At 37.0% G+C, this 20,329-nt stretch overlaps 1 protein-coding gene across 1 annotated transcript in view; it reads left to right on the top strand.

Annotated features, from left to right (window-relative positions):
* The window catches only part of LAMA2 (laminin subunit alpha 2), a 572,820-nt gene that overhangs the window by 421,404 nt on the left and 131,087 nt on the right, over positions 1-20,329 (top strand). The window contains exons 31-33 of the mRNA XM_058566315.1: positions 260-346; positions 4,387-4,580; positions 16,918-17,060. Coding sequence (XP_058422298.1) covers positions 260-346; positions 4,387-4,580; positions 16,918-17,060 — 424 coding nt within the window. The remainder of the gene's footprint in view (positions 1-259; positions 347-4,386; positions 4,581-16,917; positions 17,061-20,329) is intronic.

Raw genomic sequence — 20,329 nt, 5'->3', positions numbered from 1 at the left:
AAATTTTAACATGGTCAGTGTGATGCTTTGTTAAGTCATCAGAAACCAACCATATTTATTTGTTGATTATTACTGGCAGTGTTTAGTTGTGATTTCCGCCCCCCCACACCTTGTGTAGGATCACATAAATAATTAAAAATATGGCCTTTAAAACCAACTAAAAATAAGTTCCAATCGTCTAGATAATGCATAGGATTACTTAAATTTATAAAATAAATAGGTTAAAAGACTTTTTCCAATCTTTTCTTTTCTGATTCAGTTTCAGCCCTTCTTGTGTCATGGACGGCCTCGACGATTACCGCTGCACAGCCTGCCCCCGGGGCTATGAAGGCCAGTACTGTGAACGGTATGAGCATCATGATGCAGAGATATGATACATAGAGATATGATACAAAGGATCACAGTAGGAAAGTAGTCATTATTTCCGTATTCTCTAGTAGTTTATATGCTTTCAAAACTATTTCTACATCTTTAGACTTTCTCCAAAGTAGTTGCGTACTTCCGTCTTATGTTTAGACTTTCTCAAAGATTCCAAATTATTTCACAATTATATAATTTATGTTTTATACATATATATGTATAAATATATATATATAGAGAGAGAGTTTTACAAGAACAAATAAATCAAATCAATTTCCAAAAGCTTGTTAGTAGTTAACAATAATAAAAAGCTGACCACACATAATTCTTATTTTAGTTCACAGGAAAATATTGGCTAGCACTAACTGCATGCACATCACTGTTCAGAGCACTATGGCACTACACCAGCAAGTGAATACATGATTCAGAATATAGATGGTACCATGCACACTTAATTAGAACAACCTGAATAATAAAGTGTTTGTTATTCAGTTCTCCATTTCAACAGGCAAACAATATTATTTTAATGCTTCCTCTCACTGTATTTTTTACAAAATCTGAAATGCACATATGTAGCTATTAAATTGAATACTAACTGTAATACAAATGGTTAATTAAGAAACACAATTCCTTGGAGCCAGCCTGCTGGGGGAGTGGTTAAGTTTGCGTGCCCTGCTTTGGCGGCCCAGGGTTCAGAGGTTCGGATCCTGGGCACAGACCTACACCCTGCTCATTAAACCATGCTGTGGCAGTGTCCCACATACAAAATAGAGGAAGACTGAAACAGACGTTAGCTCAGAGACAATCTTCCTCATGCAAAAAGAGAAAGATTGGCAACAGATGATAGCTCAGGGCCAATCTTCCTCACCAAAAAAAACCAAAGAAAGAAAGAAAAAACACAATTCCAGACTGACTGTCTAGTAAGATATTGTAATTAATATTTTCTGGATTCATACATTCTGTATGATCAGTATCCTGGATATTCAAGCTTATCATCACCACTTTTAGTATGTTTTAGGTATTATCTTTAAAGTAACAGAGAGTAATTAATATTAACTATTAACATTATACACATACAATAATTTTAGCACAATTGATAACAGCATGAAGTTTTATAAAGACCTATGAACACAGCCTAGCTCCACCAACTCAGCTGGGTGCCATTTTTCTCATCTACAACATCAGATTAGCTGATGTTCTACCTACTTTAACTAACATTGTGAAGATCCAGTGTGTAGAGCATGCTGTTGGTGCTCCACCTAATCACCCACACAGGAGCCTCCTCTCCCAAAAGAGGGGCAAAAAGGCCTGAGAATTTACCCCTTCTTCCTCCAGTAGTCCATAGCCATTAACTAAGTAGTGTGAGAGTACCAAAATCCAGCTCCTTTGCCCCAAAGCTGAACAAATTTTGAGATGTTATTCATGTTCCAGAGCTTTCTAAGGAATCAGGCTGGGCTATCACCTGGAATCACACCCTTGCCCGGATTCTTTCTTTCCTACGTCCTGCTTCACTCATTCCTTTGCTGGATTCTTCCAAGATCACTTCCTTAAATTATGAATCTCTTTGCAAAAATAAACCAACATTAATTAGTTTTATCATCACCCATTTAAGAATCTTCTTTGGACCTAACCAGCAACGGTAGTTTAATAATGGAAATAGGTAGGTAACTACATAATTAAACTTAAGTTTTATAAATTCCAATGCAGTTTCTCTAAGTTTGCAAACTATATTTCCAAATAATTCTGTGCATGGTAACTCTAAACAAAATAGCTAATATTGCATATATATAATGGTGCATTCACAATCTCCATGCCAACAGAAGTCAGCAGCAATTAAACAACTCAAAACAACACAAAATCCAAAACTATTTCCATTTGTTTTGGAAATGATATATACATCATTTAAATATATAGTTTTTAATGTCCACCAGTGTGCTTTAGTATTCATGCTTAGGCTAATATTCATTTCATGCCCTTGTAAACACCAGTGGAATGATCCCTGGATACCAAGGGGATTATCTTCAGTAATTTATGAAAAAATATTTGATAGTACAGCTACATTTATAAATTGGAGTTACCACTATCTACAAAAGTGTCTATATAGAAAAGACTGGAAGGATACACTGAAGTGACAATTATTGTCTTAAGGCAGAGTGATTACAGAAGTTTTTTTAAATATCCGTTAATGTTTAATCAATAAGAGTTGACAGTTTATATAGCATATAGATGAGCAAGGTCCTACACTATCAAACGTGAATGGCTTGAATTGTTTTTGCAGTTCTCAAATGTTGTTACAGCTTTAAATTTATCATCTCTAACATAAGTGATCACGTTATATTTCCCTGAAAAACAGCTTTTACTCAGCTAAATTAAACCAAAGGTCTTGATTAAATTTTTATTGTAACTTTCCAAATAAATTTGTTCCATTTCTGAGAGCTTCTTAAATAATTTAAACCACCTTATGACCTACCCAAACTCAGCTCAGGTTTAAAACTGCTTAAATGTCTTGAGTGTCCCTGAATGGAGAAACCCCTCCCCATGCTTTATCTTTGTTACTCTTATAATAAACTCTTTGAGCATTAATCAATCTGAACCTGCTTACAATAGAATTCTTTCACCCACAAATGTTAAAAAACAATTTAAGTGGACTTATTTAAATGATACTCTTTTGAACACTTGTAATATTTCATTGGAAGTAAATAACAATTAAAACCACAAATGTATAAAAGCCTAATGTTACAGATCATTTTTTTCTTGCTTTGCCTTTTCTAACCAGCACAGGATGAAGTAACTTTCACAATTAGCCATGCAAATTTCCACAATCCCAGGCCATGAAAGATGGTCCAGGATTATCTGGCCAGTGTTTATAACTTTTGGCTTCAACCTCTTACTGTCTTTCAACATCCTCCCACACTTGCCTCTTGAACAAAAATTCTGACTGTTGATTATATTTAGGCTGACTATATACATAATTTATTGTCAAGTCCAGGATACTCTAAGGAGAGACAGGAAGTGTTTTTAATAATTAAGCCAGGACAATAGGTAATCTGGGACCATCCTGGGTAAACCAGAGCATATGGTCTTCCTAGTGTCTTTGTAAAGTTACCAAACTTCCAGTTCCATAACCCATAGTGATATATACTTAAGTGAATGGATGCAGGGATGGGTGGACGAGTCTATGAATTGATTGCATTTTGGATTAATTCAGTTGGATTTCCTAATTTCTTAAATTGGTGCTATATATTCTATTTGATTAACATTAACCCATTTCCACGGATACACAATGAAAAATCCATCTTGAGGAAGATTTGGTACAAAGGAAATACCAATAAAATTAAATAGAAAATCTAGTAGTTTATTGCCACTTAACTTGATTCTTTTTGCTCACTAGTAAAATTAATGGATTGATTTGTTTGCTCATTTCAACCTCTAAAATGCATGAACCTAGGAAAGCCCAGGAGTCAATATATAATTTTATGCATTTCCAATTAAAAAATAAGACTTCAAAAAAAAGTTTGTGATCTAGAACAGTGGTGGGCAAACTATGGCCCACAAAATTTGGCCCATTGCCTGATTCTGTATGGCGCTCAAGCTAAGAATGGTTACAGGCAAACATTTACAATTGATTTGATGATAGGAAGCAGTCAATTTGAACACTAGTTAAGCAAATTTAATACCTCAACAAGAATTACATTCTTCTCATTAATAGATTGGTTTTACATTAGTAGATAATTATTACAAAATAATTTGTACTCAATTGTTATTATGTTTTGAATTCCACCAACCAAAAAAAAGGTTTGAAAATGTATTCCTCTCTCATGGCATGATTTTGATTTTGCCTCTTGACCTGCATAGCCTCAAATATTTACTATCTGGCTCCTTACAGGAAAAGTTTGCTGACCCCTGATCTATTGACTCTTGGTATCAGTTTTGTTTCATTCAAAACAAAATACGCACAACAACAACGACAACTGAGAGACATGACTTATCATGAATCTCCTTTGCTTTGTCACTGTCTAAATCCAGGTGCGCCCCTGGCTACACGGGCAGCCCAAGCAGCCCTGGAGGCTCCTGCCAAGAATGTGAGTGTGACCCCCATGGCTCGCTGCCTGTCCCCTGTGACCCCGTCACGGGGCTCTGCACGTGCCGGCCCGGAGCCACGGGGCAGAAGTGTGACGGCTGCGAGCGCTGGCATGCGCGCGAGAGCACGGAGTGTGTTTGTACGTATGCTAACTTAGCTGTCAGTTCTGGGACCTTGGTTCCATTTCGGTCTCATTTCCAATGAGAAAGACTGCCTTTTTTTTTTTCTTTGTCTGCAGTAGCTAGTGCTACTCTTCGTCCTTTCTGACACCATCTAGCCACCTTCTGCTGTTCGCCTGCTGTTTGTGTCTCCATCCTGCTGAGCGAAGAACAGCTGAGAAAATCCTCAGCAGGCTTTAGTGAGTTCATTGAAGACCTACAGCAAAGCTCCTGGGGGCATACTTTAGTTTATTTTGTCCATCTCAGAGTTTGCACTTTTAGCTAAAATTGACATAGCCTTTGTGACAGATTAAAGATCTGGGTTTATTAAATTTTTTAGAATCCTCCTGAATTTGTAATCAGCTGGACAGACACTTTAAGTCTTGAATTACAACTGACTTTTCATTTCCTAGCTTTTACAGGAATCCATGGGCAGACTATTTTGTAACTTGCTCTTGAACTACAGAACCTCGAAGCAGTGATGATGAACTCAAATATTTTTACTCACATGTACTATAAATGGAGAGCAGTTTGTTCTCTCTCTCTCTCTTTTTAACTGCTTCTGGCTTCAGTAATGCCATATTGAAAGTACATCAAATAGCAGCAGTTAAATATAATTCTTGGATTTTATATAAATTCTAATCTAAAATAGGTTATTTATAAATTTAGGGAGGGACTGTTATGTTATGGTATTCTTTTCCTTGAAGGAATTTACGTTAGTGGTCTTAATTCTTTCTAACAAATAGGAATGTAAAATATTTTGGTACCTTTTATTTCAATATTTACCTATTTTAATGTGTTTACGCATGCCAGTATTTCTGGTTTTAACATCTTGTGTGTGTCTAAATCTTAACAGTGTTTTAATTAGAATTTTTGTTTGTGCTCTAGTTTTGTAAGTTATCTCGAAAACTAATCTGGCTTTTAAAATGTGGCGAAAGGTAAAGACTGGGTGTGTTTGGGAATATAGGTTTTTAAATTATTTTTTCTATACATTTCAACTATCTTTAATGAAAATGTATCACATTTAAAGTAAAAATAAATATCAAGGTTGATGGGAGGGGAGAGATTGAACATAATATGTAATATACATTTACATCATCACATTCAGTTATTGGTATACACATATTCACTCTTTTCAAGTATAATGGCATATTTCAATGATAATGAAGTAGACTTCCAATGTCATCCAACTAGTTTTAATATTGTTTTCAAGTTAAATTATTAACATGGGTATATTTAGCTAGATAATCTATAGATAGTCCTAATGTAAACACTAATCCAAAGTCTCGAATTTAAATCATCAATTTTATTAACTATCCAGAAGTAAACTTAAAATACAGAGACCACATTTGATGTGAAGCACAAAATATGACACTAACACATTAAAATCTGTGAAAGATAAAATAATGGGATTATTTTCTGAACATTTATTTTAAAAGGGATTGTCCTTCTGCCCATCAAAAACAATGGCTCTAAGTTCTTATTCTGTTGATGATTAATACTTTATATATAATAATATATTATATATATTTATATTTATATAATAAGAAGAAAACTCAACTCATTTTTTTTCCCTGTCACATTGGTGGATTTTAAATCTCCCGGTGATAACAAAAGTGCCAATCCTCCAGTTACAAAGTTACACCAGCCTTATAATGTTCATTTGCATTATTCTTGTCCCGAAGGGAAATGTATTTTCAACCATTATACCTGATATTCAGTTCAGTTGCTATGTCTGGGAAGTATTAATATTCTTCTGGAGGATTAAATAATAGTGATTTTTCTTGTACAAAAAAAGTGTTATGGGGATTTTTTTGCTATTTAGACACGTTTTCTAAAGTGTTTATAATTATTTTATAAAGAAATATATTTCTTTTATATTTATAAGATATTTATAATAAATATTTTCATTTTATAAATGCTGTGTAGATTTTCCTCATGATGCTCTTAAATATTAGTGATTTTTACTTATGTCTAGGAATGTTTTCTCTTTACATTTTATTAGGTTAACCATAAGAATTGTGACATAGAGTATATTCCAACTTGTCTTCTTTTCTCATCTTTTACTGTTTCCTGTTTTGGGAAATTATGTCACGGTTCTATCACACTAGCCTTTCCTAAGACTCAGTTTCCACTTCTCTTTTTGAAATGAGATAGTAAAACAAGACACAAGTGAGGACATAACTCTGACTTATTCTCAATTCTCTTTTTAATATCTTTCTAGATCCTTAAACCATATTAGAGCAAGAGACCAAAGAATGGATTCACCTGGCCCGTTTGATCTACAGGGCCTGTTTTATCACATGTGACTTTAGTGGGATTTTCTCAGGCCCGTGGGTGGGAGTGGATGGAGGTAGTCTGGTTCTGTCAAGAGGATACGCGTACAGTAAGAGCTATGTCTTCCGAGAAAAGCTTCTTCTGAGCTTAGAGCCATGTTACCTCAATAAAGAATAAAGACAAAATGATGCTGGTTGTTAATATGATGCTAACTATAAAAAATAAGATGTTTCTCCTATATTATTCTATAACACTCAGTTCAGTAGCATGTATTATATAATTACTTTTGCTCTCTTTGGTTAATTCTCTAGAAAACACAATTTATTTTGGCCCACATTGTGGATTTGTATATCCAAAAAATGCATGATAAATGACCTAGACATGATCATTATGTTATCTCAGGTGAGCTGCGCATTGATGAATCCATATACTCAGTGTAAAGTTAGGTTATGCTCTTAAGTTATTTAACAAAAGATATAAAATGTGCTGTAGAGATCGGGCAACACAGAGCAAATGCAGAAATCAAGGAACAGCTTCCCTTGACCACCTAAGTCCCTGAAAGAGACCTGAAAGAGCTGCCACAGTCAATTGCCAGTGAGTATCTAGGGTTTTATTGGATCTAAAATGGTGAATTTCTTGCAGATCACAGGCCTTTTATTTATGGGGCTTCCATTACTATCATGAAGAATTTACACAAAAGATCTGTGCCTTTAACAGGAAATATTTAGACACCAGAGTCTCTCACAGTTAGTGAGCCAAATTCAACCCACCAAGGTTACTCACCCCACCAAGCAGAGTCGGTGCCTGGGCACCCCCAACCCATGTATCTACCTCCAGATTCCAGGCATTCCCTAAGCCCCTTTACCACGCATGGCTCATCAGAACAGTACTTTTTTAAAGGCTCACCTGTATTGAGAGCTTACCATTTGCCAGACACTATGTTAAACACTTTATATGCTGTTCTTTTAATTCTTGCAACATCCCTATACATTATTCTCTCTACTGTGTGATAACAAAACTGAATTTAGGTGATTTAAGTCACTTTTCCAAGGTTCACAGTGACTTTTCAACAGAGCTATGATTTGAACCTAGGTCTGTCTTGCAAATCTTACTTTCTTAACCTCTGTGCTGACTGCCAATGCAAGATACAGAAAGCAAACATAGTTTTCCCAATATAGTCAACATTAATTAATTCAGCTCTTTATTTATTTACTTCTTCTGGGCTTGGAGCTCACGTAGCCTCAATGAATAATAAAGATAAAATGGGCCAAAGATACAAAATTTTAAATTTTAAATTGACATTATAATGTCAATAAGTACACATTTTTTTCTGCTAACCATTGAGATTCTCCTCTAAGATTTAAAACATTATAGTAGTTATGATAGATTGTTGTTCATCAGAGATTTCTTTTTATTGAGGTCACATTGGTTTGTAATGTGTAAATTTCAGGTCTACATAATTTTATTTCAGCTTCTGTATAAATTGCATCGTGTTCACCACCAAAAGTCTAGTTTCTGTCCGCCACCATACATATGTGCGCCTTTACCCACTTCAGCTTCCCTTCACCTCCTTCCCCTCTGGTCACCACCAACCTGTTCTCTGTATCTGTGTGTTTGTTTGTTGATTTATCTTCCAATATGAATGAAATCATACAGTATTTGTCTTTATCTATCTGACTTATTTCACTTAGCATAGTACCCTTAAGGTCCATCCAGATTGTCACAAATGGCATGATTTCATTTTTTACAGCTGAATAGCATTCCATTATATATATATATATATATATATATATACCACATATACCACACATATACCACATTTCTCTATCCATTCATCCATTCATGTGCATTTCCAAGTCTCGGCTATTGTGAATAATACTGTGATGAATATAAGGGGGCATATATCTTTTTGAATTAGTGTTTTCATATTCTTTGGATAAATACCCAGAAGTGTAATAGCTGGATCATACGGTATTTCTATTTTTAGTTTTTTGAGACATCTCTATACTGTTTTGCGTAGTGGCTGCACCAGTTTTCATCAGAGACTTTTAAGTGGAGTCCTGCCCTCTATGCAGGGGAAAAGACACACGAGTTAAGTGCTCAGACTTCCTTCCCTGCTGTTTTAGTTTTTCCTAATAGGAATAATTTGGCACAGCTCTGCAATGTGTGCTTCCCTTATGCATTTCAGTGAGTTGTGCAGAGCTGTTTAATGGACTTTCCAAATCAGGACTTCTCCTTAGTAAGTTAGGTTAATACAAATCCAACCTCTTCTTTCAACCCTCATCCATAATTTACATGTCATTTTATAAAATGAGAGCAACCACCTGCCCTTCTGAAATTTGAGACCGAGCAAGAAAGCCATTATTTCTTTAATAGTAAAGTTTTGTATTGTGAAACACAAAACTTGGATTTGTTCATGTCCTGTTTCCTACAGACTCGCAGTTAACACAGAACAACTCATGTGATGTTTAAAATAGATTACGAGTGGCATAGTAAAATATATTACTCTCCTAGAGAACAGAAATTAAAATTAGTAGCTGTTGGCAACATGTATTCCATAAAGGGTGCCTGAAATATCGTTTTATAAATATCACATTGATGCTTCCTATTTTTTTCATTGCATAGAACATATTAGGAATATATCAGCTTCATTATTTATAGTCACAGTTTGTCTAAAATATAACATTTAAGATGATGTTTTGCTTGCAGATGTTGCCAAAGCAATCATGAAGTGTGTTTTTTACCTGCAACCTAAAGTAAGCCTAGCTAAAAGTGGTGATGCACCTTAACTCTGTAAAATACACACCTTCCAGCCACTGAGGTCTGAAGGTTTAGCCTATGTTGATACCCATCTGCAGAGACGCAGTCAAGATTACTGTTTTGAATGGCCATTTGCCGCCAAGGATCTTATCACAATAATGTGGAGGCCCTTAGACCTCACCACTAGATCACTGCTGTCTTCTTATCATCAAAGATGATTGTAATGACAGTTATTGGTCCCCTATGTGAGGGCAGGGACAAAATAGTGGAATGTGGTTGATCACTGTAAAGAAAACGGGACTTTCTATAATAGAAGATGATTAAAAAAAATCAGTTGACCTCCAGATGCCGTTTAATGAGCTTTGGCTTTGCTTTTTGGACATGTGGTCACCCTCCATCCTGGCCCCTTAAATGCCATCCTCTCTCTGCCTCCACTTAATCCCCAAGTACTAGCTCTTATTGAAAGGCCAGCCTGTCTACTGTAGTTTTATACATCTCTGAGCCGCGGCATGCTGTTCAAATCCAGGCGTCAGGGAATCTGTAAAAGCAACTTCTGTTCATCCTTTTTGCGCCTTCTCTGCATCTGCTTTGTTAGTAAAAGATGCTTTGAGTTTCTTGTTGTCAACCTTCTCAGCATTGGTCCAGGCTAATAACGTTGTAGAACAGCAACTATCACTCTGATTCTAGATAATTTTCCTGGTTATTGGCGATCCGTCTCAGTGGTTTGTATATCACGTTGAGAAAGCTGTTCTGTTAATGGATTAAGGAGTTATGTTGTTGAATTGTCATGTACAGGAGGCTGACACTGTTTCCTTTACTTTCAGTCAGGCTTCATTTTAAGAGTAAACTCCATTTGATTACAATTTTCACTCTGCTCAATCCAGGAAGTTTACTGTCCTTGAAGAACAATAAAATCACATGATTTTAAAGTCAGAAGAAGTAAGATTGTTTAATCATCTCCTTTTCTGTGATGTCCCTGAAACAGACCATTTCCTGGTGCCCAGAAGCCTGCTTTTGTGAAGTAGCTCTAGAAGGTTTGAATCCTGGCTGGCCACATACAAGTTTTGTGACATATTATATTATTTAACTTTTCTAAACCTCATTTTATCATCTATAAAATGGAAATAAAATACTACATACATATATGCAAAGTATCTAAGCATAATAGATGCTTGATAAATTCTAGCCATTATTATCATCATGGTTATCATCATAAAGCATTATGTTTTGTGTAGCTCATTAGTTTTTGATGAAATATTTAGGTTAGGCTGAATTCTGGTTCTTTATAATTGTCTGTAATTCTAGGCTCTTCAAATCACTGAAAACCTCTTTTATGACCACCTTACATTTTCTCATCTCTTTAAGTTCTTTACATGGCAATATTTATAGATTCATAAATATTCTGATTGTGACGATTTTTCTCATCTTTAAAATGAGGATATTAATATTACTTCATAGAATTGCTGTGAACATTAGATGAGATAGTGATGGCAAGAGATAACATATTGCCTGCTATGTAGTGAATATTGCGTAGACAAAAGCTATTATCCCACTATTGTTTATAGTACTTTCAAAGTTTCCATTTGTTTTTTGAAAAGCTACACCATGCTTGAGCATATACATGTACGTATATTTATGTACGGAATTTTGTTTAACATATATATTAAATAAAATTTGTATATAAATATAAAAACTAAAATTAAGATACAAAAATTTATAGTATATATAATGTAAATTTTATATATAAATTATATATACATGTATATGTCACAACTTGGTACTTGAACAAATTCATCAGCCTCATCAAAGCCTACAGAATACCTTCCCCTTAATTCAAAGAAATAACAAGCAAAAAAAAGCCTTCTTAACCAGTTTAAAACCAAATTTTTGTTTTAGGAGATACTTATTTATATATAATAAGCCCTAAATATGTGTTAATCTGAAAGTTTCTTCTTGAAGGGGAAAGGGAAAAGAGAGAAATATACAATCCATACCCCTGAACTATCAGTAGCCTTAATGTGGAGGAGTTAAATTGAAACATGCATATTAGGACACAGATTTTACCTTTTGTTAAAAGTGTGTATTTATGCATTTTGTCCCCATTTGATTAGAGCAGACAGTTTATGTGTCTTTACCTAAAATTGGTTAATAGGCTTGGCCTTTTCAAAAATGCTCAATGCACTCATTACAGCTTCAGCTCCTTTGGTTTGGATGCAGTGTGTGAATTTTTTGTGACAGGAAGCCAGGAGTTATTATGCATGGGGGACTCTGGTAGAAATGCAGTATTTTTTACTAATTGCTAACAGAAAGCTCTGTAATCTCGGCTGCATGATTTGCCCCTTACATGTGCCCAGCTATTATGATCTGAATTTAGTACTGCATTTGTTAATATTAGACACAAATTTATCCTGACGCTTTTATAGGCAAAGCCTCAGAAACATTTAGTCATGTAAAATATAATCACAGTCTTGAAATATTTGCTTTTGCTCCCATGTATTTTAGGCAGGATCTCACTTTATAACCTTATCTCTATTGCTGAATAGAATGGTTTGGTGGGGTTCTTTTTGGGGTCCTGATCATAAGATAGGTGTTAATTTACGCTGAGCAGTTATTGCACCCTAATCAAAGAACAATTGTTTACATAATGTGGATATTCCATGTCTCTATAAACTCTTCAAATCTTCCCTATCATAGTGAATTAAATGTGGTTTTAATTTACAGCCCATTTCCAGTGTTTGCTGCCAGACATTTCAGACTTTTTGAGGGCAAATAAAAGTAGCTTGTGGTGTAACAAAAATATTTTGTGTCAGAATAAAATAGCAAACCATTATGTAGAGGGCACATTTCCCCCATGTGTTTATCTTATAACTGCATGAACTAGACTTATACAGAAGCTTTGAAAAATCCCCATGGCTGTGATATTCATAAGTCTTTCTGACTCATTTGGACAGATGTTAGTATATTACTTGGAGCATACCATAAAACTTACCTTTCACTTATGGAAATGTGCTTGTACTTTGTTCCCCAAAAAGCAAATACAGAGACCATAAGACATGGGATAATAGTAGACCTTTGGACACAGAGACGTAAAATGGAATGTATGAATCCTTGAAAGAGCAATTAAATACATTTTCATTTCAGCAACTGAAGATGAGGAGCCAAAACAGATGGGCAGGGGGTAGAATAAAAGAGAGAAAAATCAGTATTCCTCATGCCTCTTGGCATTCTAGCTCACCAATTTACTCTGTAGTATATTATACTAAATCAGACCTAGTTTTGCATTCCAGTCCCTGATTTATTCTTGTATGAAGTAAAAACTGAGAAAACTTTTCCCTGGAAATTTCTGGAACCATCAGTAAGGAGCCTCCAGCCATACCGTTATCAATGAGCAGTCTCAATTCCTGGCTTGGAAATAGGTAGGTTATAAATTATAAACAATTAGAGAAAGGGCTAGCAAAGGATTCCTGAAGAACATACTGCCCTAAAAAGCATGGTGAGACGTCATGTTATCAAGTATCTTTTGAGATCTTGAAAGCGAAAAAAGAACATATTGCTTGCTTACATCTTGAGAACATCTGCCCAAAATACAGCTTCACTAGAAGCTGAATGGAACTTTGGAAACAATAATGAACTTGGACTTAGTGGAGAAGGAACCAACATATTCTTCATAACTTTTAATAAAATTAAGAGTGGTTACTAATACTTGTTTTTAACCTATGAATTGCAACTTGTAAGTCTCTGATCTGAATCCACACTCTAAACCTCAGATACAAAACTTGGGAAAGTATCTCTGTTGTCTATTGCTACCACTCCAAAATTCAATAGCTTAAAAAAACGACTGTATATGTCCTCAAGATTCTGTAGGTTGGCAATTTGGACTGGGCTCCATTGGATAGTTCTTTTGCTATCATGCCTGGGGCGTCCCAGGTGGCCTCGTTCACATGATGGGGGCTCAGCTGGAATGGTCGGGCTTGCCTTTCTCTCACTCATGTTGCCTCTCTTGCTCAAGGAGGCTAGCCTGGGATTGTTCACAAGACAGCGGGGTTCCAAGAATGTGGAACCAGAAACTACAAAACCCCTTGAAGCTGAGGCTCAAGAGTCACACAGTGTCCCTCTGACACTCTCTGTGTCAGCCCAGACTCAAGGGGAGGGAAATACACTCTACCTCTTAATGGGGGGAGCAGCAAAGAGATGGTAACCATTTTTAATCCACCCCAGAAACGAACACTGCCTTTATCTGGTCAGTAACTCATCCTAGTTGTTTCTTTCTTGATAATGTTATGTATCTCTTTTCTTCCCCTCCATCCCTGCATTGCAATAACTCTTTCCCGGGTTAAAACTGAATTACCTCCTGCAGGTATCATAATAGTCATCTCCTTGGCATTAGTCAGTCTCTGCCTCTCTAATCACAAGGCAATTTTCTCTCTCTAACCATTGTTTTTGTGCTCTTCTCCTGTTCTTCACACATCTGTGTGGTTCTCCATGTTCTATCACATATCAGGTTCTCACATTCAGACCTTTCTTATTTGGCCAATCTCTCTCTCTCTCTCAGTCCTCTCCTTCTAATTCCATGATCTTCTCCAAAATATTTTTTTCTCTTCTTTCACAAAGATAGTAGTAAACAAATATTTATTGATTATTTACTATGCGCAAGACACTTTTCTAGGCACTGTGACCAAAGGTGATTAGAATCCCTTCTCTGGTGAGAAAGAAACAATATAAATAAATAAATAAGGTAATAAGATAGGCCATATGTGGATGAGTGTTGAGATAACAAGACAAAAGGAATGCAGTAGTGACTGGTGGGGACAGTAATTTCAGAGTCATCATGGCCTTCCCTTCCAAGGAAGTAACAGTTGAGGACTTGACCTGAACATCCAGAAGCCACAAAAGGAAAGGTGGAGGGAGGAGTGTTCTAGGCAGAGGAGACAGTAAGCAAAATGACATCTTCCAAACTCTTGCTTCCTGTAGGACTGAGCATCCCTCAATTTTATCGTCTGGTCCAGTGGTTCTAAACCCTGGCTGCATGATAGGATCATCTGGAATCCTTTAAAAATACTGATGCCTGGGACTTACCACAGAGCCATCAAATCAGATTCTCTGGAGGTGGGGAAGGGAAGCATCTGGGTATCAGTATTTTATAAATCCCCATATGATTCCAGTATGCAGCCAAAATTGAGAACCACTGACCTACAGCAGTGCTTTTCAAACATTAACGTGCGTGGATACCATGGGACTCTAAAACGCAGATTCTAGTTAACTAGATCTGGGGTGGGCCCAAGATTTTGCATTTCTAGTTAGCCCCCAGGTGATGCTGCCCACCTGGTTGCTACTCAAAATGTAGTACACAGACCAGAATTATCAGTATTCACCTGGAAGCTTGTTAGAATAGCACTTTCTCGATCAGAGAATCAGAAACTAGGAGTTTCACTCACCTCTTGAATCAGAAACACGGAAGGTAAGGCCCACCCTTCTGTGATTTAAGAAAGTCCTTCAGGTGATTCCGAGACCCACTAGAGTTGGAGAACCAGACTGTGTCTTGGTGTTTAAACATAGTCAACTTGGCACCTAATTGTGTTCCAGGTTGTGTTTGCTGTAACTGTTTCATGGAGACAGGTCTGTTGAAGCTTCTCAAGCACTTGCATTGAACTGAGGGTATGAAGCCACAATGCTTTCTTCCTTTGACGCGATTTCCATGCAGAGCGAATCCTCTTCCATTCTGGTTAGAAGAGGAAGAGATACAGCTCTAGTTCTAAACTTCAGCTCCTGCTTCCAAAGTCTGTTTGTTCACTCAGCGTGTAAGGCGCCAGGAGCTTGCAGAGCCCCTGCAGGGGACGCTCTACAGTGGCAGGTGTCACCTGCAAAGAGCTGATGTATTAAAAGCCCTGCTGGGGCAGTTTAATCCCTCTGAAGGGGTGCAATAACTCCCCTCTAACTGCTGTCCTATCAAAAACTCACCCTCTGTACTACTTCCCTTTGTTTACAAGCCTCAGTTAATGGTTTTCTCTCCATTAGGCAGCTCAGGGGAGTGCTGTTTAGAGAACTAATTGAATTCTTGCCAATTTTGGGCATGATCCAAAGCTGCTTCAAATCTCTGTATTTTCCATGTTCTGTATTTTCCTCTCTTTTAACATGTGTACAGTTTTAATACCTCTATCTGCAGAATGTAAGCTAGAAATTATAACTACATACATGAATGCTATTGTAAATATGATAGTACATACTCCTTGGCATGGAGAAGCCACACATCATTACTCTGATGCAAAGAGTAAAAAAAAAGTTTTTTTAACTAAAATCTTCAAACTGAATATGTATATTTTTTAAATCCTCCAAAAGAATCAATATATTTTAATTTTAGAAACAGTACTATTTTTGAGATTAATTTGATAATGAAGAGACAACAATCCATTTTTTCTCTCCACCAATTCTACCACCAGCCCCCTCCACCACCAGCAAATTCCAACAGTCCTTTCTAATCATTGGAAAGAATATAAGTAGAACATCAGCATTCTTAGCTACTTAAAGAATAAAGTTGTCCTGGCCATTGGCAATGATTTATCCACAAGACAGGGTTAGGTTAATCATGAAAGCAGGAATTTGTGGGACTGCATCTAATCAGGGGTGCTAATGTGTTGAAAGACTGAAGAGAAAGAGTTGGCAAGTAAATAAGTAAACAAATAATATCATCATGAGGAAAAGAACCCAATTTATAAAACGAAAAGTTCTTTCTTTTGACTTTAAAAAAAATAATTCTTCTCAATAGATGTCAAGCTAAAAAGTTACAGTTTTTGGATATGTCATACATAATGTATGTGGAGGCCCAATGCTGTAGATTCTCTACAGTGCAAAGTGGCACAGCACAGTTGCGTACATTTTTAGACTCTGGAATATGTTTTATGCCCTAACTAAGATATCCTCTAGGTTGCTCATGTTGGAATTTCTGGGGCATTTATAATGTTATATTCTATGTCTTACCTCTCCTTTAAGACTTCTGCAATATACTCATTTCCCCCAAATTCATCGGCTCCTCCTCTTTCGTTCCTTGTTTATATCATCATCCATATTTCAGGTTCTGGGCGACAGGCATGTCTGCTTTTTTTGTTGTTCTTTTCATATTTTTTCAGCTGTCATCCATTCGAAAGCGTTAATTATCTGAGATGAGTAGCATCATCTTTCACAGAATTATACTCGGGCCATAAAATATTTCATAGCTGAAATCTTTGAACATCTGCCTGGGATGCTTAGCAGAAGTAAATATTTTTTGTCGTTTCTGTTTCACAGTCTGTGGCGATGAATGCACGGGCCTTCTTCTCGGTGACTTGGCTCGCCTGGAGCAGATGGCCATGAGCATGAACCTCACTGGCCCGCTGCCTGCTCCGTATAAAACCCTGTATGGTCTTGAAAATGTGACTCAGGAACTGAAGGTGGGTTAGAGCGGCAATAGCAAGAGCGGGGAAAAGATAACAGAAACTCCCCAAGGGGTCGTGGCCGTAGCTGGTAAATGCTGTTCCCGTTGCCCCAAATCAAGATAAGCAGCCATTAGGGAAATTCAGAGACTTTCTAAACCAGTGTTTTTCAGACTTGAGAATTATAACATACAAATTGCTAGTAAGAGAAAAGAGGCTTATGCACCCCTCTGTTTGGTCTAAATCAATTTTATTATGTTACTTAAATATGTGCACACATAAAATCAGGTATGAACTCTGTATACTTATAGCTCTATAAAATCAGAACAAATTAATCCTTACAAAAGCCTAAAAAACCAATAAAATTCAAATTAAAAACATTAATATAAAATAACAGATGATTTTTGCTGAAAGCAAATTGCTACTTGCCACAAGAATATGATCCTGACTCCTTCCCCACAGGCTCTTTCATCAGTGTGTTACATGTGGTAGCTCAGTTCTCCTGCCCTTCCACAATCGGAACCAGAGAGCTCCTTGCAAGGAGTCCCGACACGACATTTGGCATCACTCGACAAGTTTGCGTGATTTATGTGCTCAATCTGCCATATGATCAAACACACATGCAGATGTAGGTGCTGAGATCCAGTGGTCATATTCATCTCTCAGGTGCCCCAGCCTGGGTTCCAGACATGCTTACATTAACATTTAAGTTCCTGTCAAAATGAAAATGCAAGATTAAAATTTTGCACTAAAGAACAAGCAGACCTTTGAAAAAACTTCAGTAAGAACTAATTTGAGAAACACTATTCTAAAACATTGCTAAAGCTTTTGATAGTTCATGAGATAGGAGGAAATGTTAAGGAAATTGGGGTTTCATCTGATGAAAAAAGATGAAAGGGGAAAGATTGATATCCACTATTGATCAACTATCAGATATTTATTGAGAATTTCTGGAATGCCCCAGTATTGCACTTAGTTCCCTGAGGGGCTCATCACTCCTACAATGTAGTCTCTACCCTCAGGGAGTTTAATGTCTACGTGGTTAAAAAAATAATTAAGCCATTCACAAAAACACATAATTGCCATGTGCTTTATAGAAATTTGACGTATGATAGAATACAAAGATTGGAGAAATAGGTAAGATTCCAAGTAACCAGGGAATGCATCAGTAATGAGAGTGTAATTTGCGTTGAAATTTGAAGGACAGACACAATTTTAACAGGCGGAGAAATACTGGTGAGGACTGGAGGAAGAAATCTAAGATTTATTGACTAGGCATTGGCAGACACTCTTCTAGGAAATATATTCTTTAATCTAGACCATAGCCTTTAAGGTAAGTATTATTACCTTATTTTCCAAAGAAGAAACCAGTAATGATGATAGCAAGAATAATTAACATTTACTGACAAGTAACTCTGTGCTGGGCCATTGACTAAAGTCTTACGTGAATTATCATGCATAAGTCTTATAGAAACTTCAAGAAGTAGATAGAAGTACGGTATCATCTACATTTTTTTCAGATAGGGAAACTGAGGCACAGAAAAGTTGCCTGTGAGACACAAGGTCACATGGCTACTAGGTGTAGAGTTGGGATTTGAATAGAGGCAGTACAACTTTAGGGCCTGTGAGAATGAAACCACGTTTACAAAGCTGAGAGAGAGAAAATGTCTTGCCTGGGGGGACCCAGCCCACCAGTGATGAGGTCTCCGTGACTCTCGGCTCATATGTACTCTTGCCATGTGAGCAGAGGCAGAGGTGTGGCTTAGCAAGGCCTGTCTGGCAGACATTAGAAGTCAGGCCTGCTAGTGAAAGATAAGGCTAGGGTCTTGAGTGGGACGGGGTGACATGAAGGACAACCTTGAAAACCAGGCAGAGGAACCTGAGTTTACCTCGTAGGCCCGGTATTCAGGAATGTGAAGAGGTTTAATAAGGAAGATACTGAGCGGTTATTTTCCTTATACATGGAGGGAATACAAAGAGAGGAAATTAAACTAGAAAAGCAAATACTTCAGTAGGACATAGAAAATGTTTAAAATAATACTTAAGCAGTGGATGAAGTTCTGAAGGGCCCTGTAGAAGAGATTCCTATCTGTGGACATATTGTAAGCCAGCAGGTTCAGTAGTCTGCCTCCTTTTGGCTGGGAGTTGGTCAAAATGACCTGGATTTTTCTTAAATTCTAATCTTTCTTGATTCTGTGTTTGTGTTCTTCTTCCATAATTTGTTTGATATCTGGATACTTGGGATCTCGTTTTGACATTCTGAAACCTTAAGCAAGGTATTTAACTGTTCTCTCCATTTCCTTTAACTGTGTCAGTGCTCCCCTGAGTATAGCCAGAGACCACCAGGAACACACATGCGATGGAACAAAGTTGGGTTTTTTAACTCATTACAACAAAAGATACCGCACACCGTGGGGAATTTTGGGGTGTCTCAATAAGAGGGTATTAGGAATAGTTTATATTTTGGGGGTTGTGGTAGGTGATTTGGGGGCAGGTTCCAAGGAAGCAGGGGTTTGCTCTGTGTTGAGTGCTACTAGGAAGTGGGAGTAATTCTGTAACTGAGTATTCTAGTGAATCTTACCTGAAAGGAGGGAAGAACAAAGGAAGGCTAAGGCCGTGATTAGTAAGGAGGCAGTGCTCACTCATATTAGCCGGGAAATGGGATTTGGGATACTTTTGTGGTCTGCACAGAGACCATGGTTTTGTCTGTGCTTAGACAAGGTTATGGAGTGGTTTCATTTTTTGTTTCACTTGTCACTGTCACAGAGAGACCCTGTCTAATGTCAGTGTTCTGTGAGACTGATGATGTTTAGGAGAAGAAGTCTATGGCATGGCTGTGGGTGCCAGGCCAGCTCCAACCAACAGGCCAGTCGGTTAGTGCCTGGCCGGGTCCCTGTGTCAAGGGCTCCTGCCCTCTTTCTTTCCTGTAAACTGTATCTCTGTTGATTGAGATCGGAGCCTTAAAGAATCAGACAGAGTTCATCTTGACTCTACCTCTGCTGGCCATGTGATCTCGTGTGATTTTTTAACTCTTTTCAAGCCACCGTTTCCTCATACACAAAATGGAATAACATTTTCCTCATAGAGTTGTGAGAATTAAATGAAAAAACAAAACAAAAAGACCTGGCATACAATAATTTCTCAATAAATTATGCAATTTGTATTTACCAGAATATTCTGCACAGCACTTTGTGTGTAAGTGCCCCATTGAAATAGTTTTTTTTTTTTCTTTGAAGATGAGAAGGCTAACTTCTTTGCATATAAAGGAAAACTGAGTTCTGTTAAGT

This window comes from Diceros bicornis, chromosome 23 (genome assembly GCF_020826845.1).
Source record: "Diceros bicornis minor isolate mBicDic1 chromosome 23, mDicBic1.mat.cur, whole genome shotgun sequence".
NCBI classification, from domain to species: domain Eukaryota; kingdom Metazoa; phylum Chordata; class Mammalia; order Perissodactyla; family Rhinocerotidae; genus Diceros; species Diceros bicornis.
The sequence above is the reverse complement of the archived record's forward strand: the minus strand, read 5'-3'. Positions and strand labels throughout refer to the sequence as shown.